Source organism: Haliotis rubra, unplaced genomic scaffold (genome assembly GCF_003918875.1).
Source record: "Haliotis rubra isolate DU_JTF1 unplaced genomic scaffold, ASM391887v1 Scf598, whole genome shotgun sequence".
NCBI classification, from domain to species: domain Eukaryota; kingdom Metazoa; phylum Mollusca; class Gastropoda; order Lepetellida; family Haliotidae; genus Haliotis; species Haliotis rubra.
In genome coordinates, this window is record NW_025767299.1 from 22,615 (window position 1) to 35,586 (window position 12,972).

The window sequence follows — 12,972 nt, forward strand, 5'->3', positions numbered from 1 at the left end:
TCAGACCAGTGTGTTGTACTCGACTGTTGGAGCCACTGCTTCAAGGGTGTTGTAATCGACTGTTGGAGTCACTACTTCAAGGGTGCTCCAACTGACTATTGGAGCCAGTGCTCCAAGAGTGTTGTAATCGACTACTGGAGCCAGTGCTTCACGGGTGTTGTACTCGACTATTGGAGCCAGTGCTTCAAGGGTGTTGTACTCGACTATTGGAGCCACTACTTCAAGGGTGTTGTACTCGACTTGTGGAACTACTGCTTGAAGGGTGTTGTACTCGACTATTGGAGCCACTACTTCTAGGGTGTTGTACTCGACTTGTGGAACCACTGCTTGAAGGGTGTTGTACTCGACTATTGCAGCCACTACTTCTAGGGTGTTGTACTCGACTTGTGGAACCACTGCTTGAAGGGTGTTGTACTCGACTTGTGGAACCACTGCTTGAAGGGTGTTGTACTCGACTATTGGAGCCACTACTTCTAGGGTGTTGTACTCGACTTGTGGAACCACTGCTCCAAGGGTGTTGTACTCGACTTGTGGAACCCCTGCTTCAAGGGTGTTGTACTCGACTATTGGAGCCACTACTTCTAGGGTGTTGTACTCGACTGTTGGAGCCACTGCTCCAAGAGTGTTGTAATCGACTACTGGAGCCAGTGCTTCACGGGTGTTGTACTCGACTATTGGAACCACTGCTTGAAGGGTGTTGTACTCGACTATTGCAGCCACTGCTTCAAGGGTGTTGTACTCGACTATTGGAGTCACTACTTCAAGGGGGTTGTACTCGACTTGTGGAACCACTTCTTGAAGGGTGTTGTACTCGACTATTGCAGCCACTACTTCAAGGGTGTTGTACTTGACTATTGGAGTCACTACTTCAAGGGGGTTGTACTCGACTTGTGGAACCACTGCTTGAAGGGTGTTGTACTCGACTATTGCAGCCACTACTTCAAGGGTGTTGTACTCGACTTGTGGAACCACTGTTTCTAGCACGTTGTATTCGACTTGACTATTGGAGCCAGTGCTCCAAGGGTGTTGTATTCGACTATTGGAGCCAGTGTTATTTGTCCGTCTTCCAATGGCAGTGAGTTTTGCGGTAAACATTCATGTAGTTGAACATTAAGACCGTTGAAACTTGGATCTGGTTATGAAATGCAAACGGTAACCGCTGTATTGTATCTGATTTTGGAGTGTGGGGCGTTAAACATCATCATCATCAACAACAGCAACAGCAACAACAGCACCAAATAAATCTGACATCGACTAAGATATTATTGATTATATATGGACTTGATTTAATAAGATATAAGTGACAGAACGCTGTCCACAATCTAATAAGAAACTTCAGGTAAAGTCCATTGTACGATTCTGACTGTATTGTCTTTATGCATCACTATCAAAAAGAGAATATTCTTCTTCATTCTTGTCACACAAGTGTGTTCAAAACTGACCGTTTAGTTCTTAGAACGGAGATTTTCAACAAACTCGCTAACATATCCATGTTTCATACTGGTCAGTGCCTGTGGTCACGACAGCTCAGACAAAGCTGTGACATATAGGAGTTTATCATCAAATAGCAATCAGTTTTAAAGAGAATGCTCATAAACAGGGGCACTTCTAGGATTCAGATCCTGGCACTCGCGGGGTAAAAGTAAAAAGAAGACACATGTAAAGTAAAAAGAAGGCCCGACACGTGAAAAGTGAAAAGAGGGCCTGGCACATGTAAAGTTAAATGAAAACCCGACACGTGTAAAGTGTAAAGAGGGCCCGACACATGTAAAGTGAAAACAAGGCTCGACACGTGTAAAGTGAAAAGTAGCCCACACAATTGTAAAGTGAAAGGAAGGCCCAACACATGTAAAGTGGAAAGAAGGCCCTACACATGTAAAGTGAAAAGAAGACCCTACACATGTAAAGTGAAAAGAGGGCCCGACACATGTAAAGTGAAAAGAAGACCCTACACATGTAAAGTGAAAAGAGGGCCCGATACATGTAAAGTGAAAAGAAGGCCCTACATATGTAAAGTGAAAAGAGGGCCCGATACATGTAAAGAGAAAAGAAGACCCGACACATGTAAAGTGAAAAGAAGGCCCGACACATGTAAAGTGAAAAGAGGGCCCGATACATGTAAAGTGAAAAGAAGGCCCTACACATGTAAAGTGAAAAGAGGGCACGACAAATGTAAAGTGAAAAGAGGGCCCGATACATGTAAAGTGAAAAGAAGACCCTACACATGTAAAGTGAAAAGAGGGCCCGATACATGTAAAGTGAAAAGAAGACCCTACACATGTAAAGTGAAAAGAAGGCCCGACACATGTAAAGTGAAAAGAGGGCCCGATACATGTAAAGTGAAAAGAAGGCCCTACACATGTAAAGTGAAAAGAGGGCACGACAAATGTAAAGTGAAAAGAGGGCCGATACAAGTAAAGTGAAAAGAAGACCCTACACATGTAAAGTGAAAAGAGGGCCCTACACATGTAAAGTGAAAAGAGGGCCCGATACATGTAACGTGAAAAGAGGGCCCAACACATGTAAAGTGAAAAGAGGGCCCTACACATGTAAAGTGAAAAGAAGACCCTACACATGTAAAGTGAAAAGAGGGCCCTACACATGTAAAGTGAAAAGAAGGCCCGACACATGTAAAGTGAAAAGAGGGCCCGATACATGTAAAGTGAAAAGAAGGCCCTACACATGTAAAGTGAAAAGAGGGCACGACAAATGTAAAGTGAAAAGAGGGCCCGATACATGTAAAGAGAAAAGAAGACCCGACACATGTAAAGTGAAAAGAAGGCCCTACACATGTAAAGTGAAAAGAGGGCCCGATACATGTAAAGTGAAAAGAAGGCCCTACACATGTAAAGTGAAAAGAGGGAACGACACATGTAAAGTGAAAAGAGGGCCCGATACATGTGAAAAAGTAAAGAGAAAGAGACCCTACACATGTAAAGTGAAAAGAGGGCCCGACAAATGTAAAGTGAAAAGAGGGCCCGATACATGTAAAGTGAAAAGAAGACCCTACACATGTAAAGTGAAAAGAGGGCCCGATACATGTAAAGTGAAAAGAAGACCCTACACATGTAAAGTGAAAAGATGGGGCACGATACAAAGTGAAAAGAGGGCCCCACACATGTAAAGTGAAAAGAGGGCCCGATACATGTAACGTGCGAAAAAGAGGGCCCGATAAAGTGAAAAGAAGGCCCGATACATGTAAAGTGAAAAAGAGGGTCCCGATACATGTAAAGTGAAAAGAAGCCCTACACATGTAAAAGTGAAAAGAGGGCCCGATACATGTAAAAGTGAAAAGAAGACCCTACACATGTAAAGTGAAAAGAGGACCGATACATGTAGGAATGTATGTGAAAAGAGGGCCTGACACATGAAAAAAAGTGAAAGAGAAGACCCGATAAATGTAAAGAGGTTGAAAGAAAAGTGTAAAAGTGAAAGAGGGCGACGACACATGTAAAAAGTGAAAGAGGAAGATGCCATGTAAAAGTGAAAAGACCCTACACATGTGAAGAGGACCCCGACACATGAAAAGTGAAAAAAGGGGCCGATACATGTAAAGTGAAAGAGGGCCCACACAAAATGTAAAGTGAAAAGAGGGCACGACACATGTAAATGAAAAAAGAGGTGAAAGAGGGAGGTACACGGACGATGCATCAAAGTGAAAGAATTTCAAGGACCGACACATGTAAAGTGGAAAAGGTGAAAGAGGGACACATGTACAGGAAAAGAAGGCACGACACATGTAACGTGAAAGAGGGAAAGCCGATACATGTAAACATGAAAGAGTGAAAAGAGGGCTGACACGTGGAGCCAGTGCTCCAAGGGTGTTGTATTCGACTATTGGAGCCAGTGTTATTTGTCCGTCTTCCAATGGCAGTGAGTTTTGCGGTAAACATTCATGTAGTTGAACATTAAGACCGTTGAAACTTGGATCTGGTTATGAAATGCAGACGGTAACCGCTGTATTGTATCTGATTTTGGAGTGTGGGGCGTTAAACATCATCATCATCAACAACAGCAACAGCAACAACAGCACCAAATAAATCTGACATCGACTAAGATATTATTGATTATATATGGACTTGATTTAATAAGATATAAGTGACAGAACGCTTTGTCCACAATCTAATAAGAAACTTCAGGTAAAGTCCATTGTACGATTCTGACTGTATTGTCTTTATGCATCACTATCAAAAAAAAATATTCTTCTTCATTCTTGTCACACAAGTAGTGTGTTCACAACTGACCGTTTAGTTATTAGAACACGGAGATTTTCAACAAACTCGCTAACATATCCATGTTTCATACTGGTCAGGGTGCCTGTGGTCACGACAGCTCAGACAAAGCTGTGACATATAGGAGTTTATCATCAAATAGCAATCAGTTTTAAAGAGAATGCTCATAAACAGGGGCACTTCTAGGATTCCAGATCCTGGCACTCACTTGGGGTATAAGTAAAAAGAAGACACATAAAAAGTAAAAGAAGGCCCGACACGTGAAAAGTGAAAAGGGCCTGGCACATGTAAAGTTAAAATGAAAACCCGACACGATGTAAAGTGTAAAGAGGGCCCGACACATGTAAAGTGAAAACAAGGCTCGACACGTGTAAAGTGAAAAGTAGCCCACACAATTATAAAGTGAAAAGGAAGGCCCAACATGTAAAGTGGAAAAGAAGGCCCTACACATGTAAAGTGAAAGAAGACCGACACATGTAAAGTGAAAAGAGGGCCCGACACATGTAAAGTGAAAAGAAGACCCGACACATGTAAAGTGAAAAGAAGGCCCGATACATGTAAAAAGTGAAAAGAGGGCCTGATACATGTAAAAGAGTGACAAGAGTGAAAAGAGGCCCGACACATGTAAAGTGAAAAGAAGGGCCCGATACATGTAAAGTGAAAGAAGGCCCGACACATGTAAAGTGAAAAGAGGGCACGACAAATGTAAAGTGAAAAGAGGGCCCGATACATGTAAAGTGAAAAGAAGACCCTACACATGTAAAGTGAAAAGAGGGCCCGATACATGTAAAGTGAAAAGAAGACCCTACACATGTAAAGTGAAAAGAGGGCACGATACATGTAAAGTGAAAAGAGGGCCCAACACATGTAAAGTGAAAAGAGGGCCACGATACAAAAAGTGAAAAGGGCCCGATACATGTAACGATGAAAAAGAGGGCCCAACACATGTAAAAGTGAAAGAGAGGCCCGACATGTGTAAAGTGAAAAGAGGGCCCGATACATGTAACGTGAAAAGAGGGGTTAACACATGTAAAGTGAAAGAGGGCCCTACACATGTAAAGTGAAAAGAGGGCCCGATACATGTAACGTGAAAAGAGGGCCCAACAAAATGTAAAGTGAAAAGAAGGCCCAACACATGTAAAGTGAAAAGAGGGCCCAACAAAATGTACAGTGAAAAGAAGGCACGACAAATGTAAAGTGAAAAGAGGGCCTGATACATATAAAGTGAAAAGAAGGCCCTACATATGTAAAGTGAAAAGAGGGCACGACAAATGTAAAGTGAAAAGAGGGCCCGATGCATGTAAAGTGAAAAGAAGACCCTACACATGTAAAGTGAAAAGAGGGCCCGATACATGTAAAAGTGAAAGGGCCCTACACATGTAAATGTGAAAAGGGCACTACAAATGTAAAAGTGAAAAGGCCCACGATACATGTAAAGTGAAAGAGGGCACGACACATGTAAAGTGAAAAGAGGGCCCAACACATGTAAAGTGAAAAGAGGGCACTACAAATGTAAAGTGAAAAGAGGGCCCGATACATGTTAAGTGAAAACAAGGCCCGACACGTGTAAAGTGAAAAGAGGGCCCGACACATGTAAAGTAAAGAAGGCTCGACACGTGTAAAGTGAAAAGTAGCCCAGACAATTGTAAAGTGAAAGGAAGGCCCAACACATGTAAAGTGAAAAGAAGGCCTGGCACATATAAAGTGAAAAGATGCCCGACACGTGTAAAGTGAAAAGAAGGCCCGATACATGTAAAGTGAAAAGAAAACTTGACACATGTACAACGAAAATATTGTATCTAACAGTAAGAAATGTAAACGTCTTGCAAATTTCAAACAAATTCTATACGTATTTCGGACAGTTTAAAGGTGAAGGCTGCAGGTTATACCACGTTGTAGGTAATCGAGCCGGCATCATGCTTGCGCCTGATCAACTATGTATGGAATTGTTTTCTCAGTATCAACCGCTGAGTAAGTAATCAGATTTACCATTTCTACACCATATGTAGCACCACCCTATTTGTATTCAAACAACAGCAGGCAGGTTCAGAAAGGCCAAGTCTTTGTATACACCCGCGTGACTGACGACTTATTGTCCCGATCTGGTGAGAGACGAATGCTTTGTTCTGGCAATGACGGATCGATGCCAAATGATATGGTGTACTTCTTTCACACGACACGTTGATAAGGCCAACATATATCTTCTGACTGGGCCAATAATGGCTAATGTGACACGTCGATCATCAGCGGTTGTGGAGGAAAGGGAAGCGTGACTTCTGGAAATTCGTTCAATTAGCTTGGAAATACCGCAAGCTGAGTTCAAATGCTATCGTTCAATTATCCCCACCCTAGTTATCAGATTTTCATCTAAACAAATTATTCAAGACATGTATGTACGATACGATTGGTTCATGTCTGTGTACATGTCGATATACACTGACGGACAAAATAAACTTGACCATAGTTTTAAATCACTCTTGTTTAAAAACCACGAAAGACAGATGCAGAAGTAAAATGTATTGATAAAATCCAAATCCTAACGAAATCAATTTGAAATGAGAATTGAGGTGAGGTAGCCAAAACAAACTTTTAATGGTCACACTTATCTAAATTCGCTCCAGTTCAATTACACTTCACATTAATAGCGTATATGACCACTCCCTGCTGCAAGACACGCCAAACGCCAAGCGCACAGAAAACCTTTCTCCTTATGACCTCGAGTGGGATATGTTGCTATATTCCCCTTGGAAGGCCTGGGTCAGTTCTTGTCGACTGGCTGGAGAATGGTGGTGTTCTATGGGCACGTGTGTGGAGAGGCAACACGTGGATATTGTTGATCCATGACATCCCATGAGTGTTCTATGGGCACGTGTGTGGAGAGACAACACGTGGATATTGTTGATCCATGACATCCCATGAGTGTTCTATGGGCACGTGTCTGGAGAGGCAACACGTGGATATTGTTGATCCATGACATCCCATGAGTGTTCTATGGGCACGTGTCTGGAGAGGCAACACGTTGATATTGTTGATCCATGACATCCCATGAGTGTTCTATTGGGCACGTGTCTGGAGAGGCAACACGTGGATATTGTTGATCCATGACATCCCATGAGTGTTCTATGGGGCACGTGTCTGAAGAGGCAGCACGTTGATGTTGTTGATCCATGACATCCCATGAGTGTTCTTTGGGGCACGTGTCTGGAGAGGCAACACGTGGATGTTGTTGTCAGCAAGTAGGTTCTGTACAGTTCGGGTTGTGTGGATTCGGTCCATGTTAATAAAGGACATCACATGACAGCTGTTGTAGAAGTGTGCAGGACGGAGAATGTAATCCATGTAACGCTGAAGTGTCAATAGTCCATATAAAAGATATTGATGGACTCTGCTTGAACGATGACCAGTAATCTTCCGTTCTCTCCACGAATACCTTCATCAGCTTAACACCTTCTCCAGCCTACGGCAGGACCTCCATAACGCAACATGTCGCCGTACGTTCTCCTCTCCCTTTCAGCGGTGAACACGCTCTCTTCCATCAGCTCTGAACCGACAGGACATGCTTTCCCTCTGTCAGTCACGTCACTTTCACCTACGTACAGTCCCATCTGTCCTCTGTAGGTCTGTAAGTCGTAATTCCTTGAACCATGACTCACCTGACCAATGCCTGAGTAGGCAAGTCTTCATTGGGTAGAGTCATAGGTATCCCTGGTCTGTTGTCCTTGCCCTGTCTGATGTTTCCTCTGTAACGTTACATCTGGTTAGTTACAGCAACACGGGAGCGTCCGAAAGTATCAGCAACGTGGGCATGGGTGGCGCCTACCTGTGTCACACCCAGGGCCCGCTCGCTTTTTTCGGGTGTAAGGCGTAACATTTCAGAGGCGTTTTGTATCAGTGAGCGTGATTTATACACGTTCAGTGCACATGTATTTTCGGCTGACCAAGCTGCGCATGTATTTAAGTTTTTCACATATTCTAACTACCTTGGGCGTGTATCACATGTGTGTGTCAGGACTATATACACCAAATCAAGGAATAACGCAGTTATGTAAAGTGCTATATGTTTTTAAAGGGGGGTGGTGTCGGGAGCATCAAGGAAATAATATATAATAGCCTTCTGTGCCATTATGTGAACATTCATCATGTGCATTTGTCAAACTTATCAACTGTGTGAAATATATCGATGCTTGAATATATACGCATCATAGAGGAGAAATCTTCTTTACATTTATATAGAGAGAGGAAAGTGGATAACAGGACCCGCATTAACAAGAATCCACTGTATTAAATCCTACAAGTTGAAGTGACAAAACCCTTTTCTCATCCATAAAACATTCTGTCGATTGTGCAATTTCGACTACAACATGAATCACTGTCAAATAGTGAAGATACCAGGCGTTCTTCAAAAGGTGTGTGTATCCTGCCCCATCGGGGAACCTGTTATTACCAAATGTAAATGCTAGTCAGCTCTTCACCTGAAAAAGTTGGGAACGTATGGTCCAAGTCAAAGAGAGAATTGCTTCGGACATCATTTTTGTCAGTGATGCGTCGTACTTAGAAATGTTATCCACATGCCTACTGTAATACCCTTTGAAGAAGCCTTGATCGAACAAAAGGAAGAGTCATTTGACGCTCTTGGAAATCGTGATATAAGAACATGAATTTTCAGATGTAAACACCTAATGCTGGAGCTGTTGGACTATTCTGGACATGAAGAGAAAGATGACTGCTGGAAATTCCCCTTCTTATCATACAGTACAACCAGAAATTATTGAGAATTTAAAGATTGTAAAGTATTTATTTTTTCACTCATTACTCACGTATTAAATGTGAATATTAGCAAAACATAACTCAAGATTCAAAGACAGGTGAACAGTTAGTATTTTGTCAAGTCACCATGGGCAGCAATGCAGGCTTCAATGCGGCGGGGCATACTACTGATCAAAGAAGTTAGAAAGTCGTGGTCCACGCTGTCCCGATATTGGACGACCTCTTCTTTCATTTCAGCAATAGTTGTCCGATTTTTCTTAGTGACACTTTCCTTCATAAGTCCCCAAACATTTTCTATTGGATTTAGGTCAGGGCTATAGCTTGGCCAATCTAATAATGTCATATGTTGGGTCCGAAACCAGGCCTGTGAATGCTTTGAACGATGTTTTGGGGCGTTGTCCTGCTGGAAAATCCAAACATTTCCATAGAACACGTGAGCAGATGGAAATAAATATCCCTCGAGAATATCTGTGTACCGCTCACTGTTCATATTCCTTTCAAACTCACAGAAGGACGTTGCCCCTAACACAGATATGCCACCCCACACGTTAAATTTCAGACTTTGGGCGCTGATACAAAGGTTTTCAGTTTGTTTGGTCCAGAATTTCAGTGTATCATATCCAGCCTTAAGTTTTCTAAACTCCTTCGTTTGTTTAAAAAACAAGAATACCAAGCCTCCTCCTGTCACCAACAATCAATTTTCTGGGCCTGCCTGCGCCTCCCTGGTGCTCAATGCCATATCCAATTGCAATATTTTTTCAAAACACGATAAACAGTGGATAAAATGGATGCCTGTTCTGCCTGAAATCACATTAGCTGATCTGATGTCCTTGTAATAATACTCTAAAATCAACTTCCTCTTCTCTAAATCATCCATACTGAGGATCACTGAATATGTCCTCTGTTAGCAAGTAAACAAAGGGGGATAACTCTTCACAAACTAATGGAAAAGGATTAACGGAGTTGTCTCTCTTGAATGAAACCAAGCACTTGATAGCTGGTCAAGGTTGTTTATACTAGAAATCCAATTAAACATATTCCTAAAATTCTCATACTATACAGGTTGGTGGAGAGTTTTTTGACAGTCTTAACCTTTATACACATATCTAACCATGAAACCCATGACGCGGTCTCGGTGGTTTCCTGTGTTTAAAGTGCAGGGGGGTAAATCAGTACAAAATCAATCAAGTCCTGAGAGTTTTTGAGAATCCAGATGGAATTAATCCCACTCGTCTCTTACCTGAATATAAAGAAAGTCCGTGATAGTGTTAATCAAGATGAAGGTGTGTAGAAGAAAGATTTACCACAATTTGATCGAGCTACCATAAAGTTGTCTGAGCAATGCCGTTCTTCCCACGCCATCTATCGGTCAACACAATAGACCTGCGCCTGGCACCAAGGGTGTTCCCGCGACGATGTCGTTAGCCACTCGCCATGCTGCTGCTGGTGCGGCTGACGTCTTCTAGGCTACTCCACAGCGTTAGGCAAACACAGCACTGGCAATATATTCATCTGTCATGAGGCATCCATTGTTTGTTCGATGTGTGGAGCTGTTTTGAGATATTGATGGAAAATAATGACATCTTTAGGAATGGTTTCAAGTTTTGGTTGGTAAGTATGCTAATTCCGTTACCTGTATTGAACATTGATTACATATATGTTGGAAATTTCCCCATACATTTTGGCAAAATGTATGGGAATTTTTTATGCATTCCCTGAAACAAAAAGCCAGTCTGCCAGCTGATACTTGCATGTTTATATTTATAAATACATATGAACAAGACGGGGCAAGAGATCGATTAGTATTTATGTTATTTAAATAGTTTAATGCCTTCTGAGAATTGCGTAAAATTCATAGACACATTTGAATGTTTTCTTCGATGATTGAAACAATTGGCATAATTTAACCAAAAAAAACACAACAGCGAGCAGTCTAGTAGATACCCATCCATGCCCAGTTAAAGACCAAAGTGAAACACTATTTATGTTAGGTCTATTTGTATATTTGTTTGTTTTGATTGTATGTTTGCATTAATGTATATCTGTAGCTTCACTTCTTCAACTAGTCTTGAGTAGTCACACTGCCCAAACACTAGGTCAAGACGGTATAGCTTTCATCATGGGATATACGTCTGGAATATGCGACAATAGTCTGACTTGATGTCTATTTCCATCAAATTTATTGCAGATTTTCCTTTCGCCGCTTGCTGTTTGGGGTGAGTGTTACAACACAAATATATTCATAGCATAAACAGCGTTTTGTCGATTGATTTACCTAGCATTGCCAAAATAGATATAAAATATGTTTTGTATAATATGATATGAAATGTTTACCATTACTTTTATAGACTTTCTTTTGTTGGCTCTTTGTGATAAAAAAAAAAAGTTAATGTAATTTTTCTATGTGCATGGAAAGTACGGCAAAACAGTACGTGTAGGGTATCGTGTTGTCCAGACTAGAGCTGGACGTCGTCATAGTTGCTCTGAATCGAAGCCAGACATTATGTTTCTATAATATAGGTATTTGTTAACTTTCATTAGTATACATTCTGTTTTAATGATTGACATTAATTTATCCCGCTGTGGACCTTTTGTATTTTGCACATCCATTCGTTGCACAGTGATAAAAAGTAGTCGTTGAGGGGGTATTGCCTAGTTCCAATCCTATCACGAGGCTTAAATCATAGTGACAACTTTAGCGTCTGATAAGCCCTGACTGGTAGTTGTAATACCGGTGTCGGGAGCTGAATGGGAATTCTATGGTGATTTAAATAAGCCAATTGTTACATGACGTACATATTTTTGGTATCGTTCGATAGCTTCTTGCACGAAGAGAACGTCGGAAACAATGGCTGCTATAGTCCGTTAGTTTCAACAGCGTAACGATGAAATGGCAAATATGTAAACATTCGAAAACAACAAATTTAATCGTCTTATTCATTTGTCCATACCAAATCGTCACTATAATGTCAGACATTGATATGAAGAAGAGGAAACGTTGTTTAACAAACGATCATGTAAATGGTGGTGTTTTAATGACTGTTGTAACGAGGGGGTATGCAGTGTATGTAGAACAGCCCACCATTCGCATGTGATAGTTGCACGTGTTATGCCAACCCAATACTGTCTTTTCTGCAATAAAAGACTGCCAAAAGAAATGTCGACATCAGGATCTGCTATATGTATCTTTCTACAGTAGCTATTTAACGGAATATACAAAGGAGTCGGTAAAATATTCTCAAAGCAGTGCTAGGAATGTTCTTGGTGTTGCTATTCAGATAATGACAAATGCAGATGATAAAATATACACAATGAGCTCAATCGACAATAACAGCACGGTGCATGATTCACAGATAACTTGTAAACCCCTACATATCACATGGTTATTGCAAGTCGGAAAGGGAAAGGGGAAGGTCCTTTATGCACTTTCAAAATACAGGAAACGAGCAGCACCTTTCTGAACGCAAAATGAAATGCGTATTACAAGAAAGAGTCTACCATTTCAACAAAGCCAGTCCGCAAGGGACCAAAGCTTACGAAAGTCGAAAAGAGGGACAGTTTTAACAGGTTCATATCTTTGCGGTTGTTGAAGAAATACATGAAAAGTGAGCAGTCATTACTTGTGTCCAAGCACTGCTTCTGGAAACTTTTGCACTGTTTGGGGTTCCAATATAAGACAATTGCAGGCGACAGCAGGCATATGTTATGTGAAGGGAAGGATGCAGTGTCTCTGAGAACCATATCCAAGAATCAGAAGCAGGGATATGAGGTGATCTACCTAGATGAAACATGGGTGATGCATATATTACTGTGCAACATCTGTGAGTTTCATTAGATGTTAAAACCTCTCGTAAACAACCTTTAGGTAAAGGTGAGAGACTGATCTTCCTGCAAGGTGGATGTAAAAGCATAGGATTTCCTCTTAGATGTGCTTAGGTATGTTGTGCGACATCTAAAGATAACTGAGATTATC

At 41.5% G+C, this 12,972-nt stretch overlaps 1 protein-coding gene across 1 annotated transcript; it reads right to left on the bottom strand.

Moving 5' to 3' along the window:
- LOC124255205 (translation initiation factor IF-2-like) lies at window positions 1-1,095 on the bottom strand. Its single transcript, XM_046689043.1, has one exon. It carries the CDS (start codon window positions 1,093-1,095, stop codon window positions 1-3), a length of 1,095 nt encoding a protein of 364 aa, XP_046544999.1.
- Between the last annotated feature and the right edge of the window lie 11,877 nt (window positions 1,096-12,972).

Coding starts and splice junctions, on each gene's coding strand:
- LOC124255205 (XM_046689043.1), bottom strand. CDS start 1,095: ATGTTTACCGCAAAACTCACTGCCATTGGAAGACGGACAAATAACACT.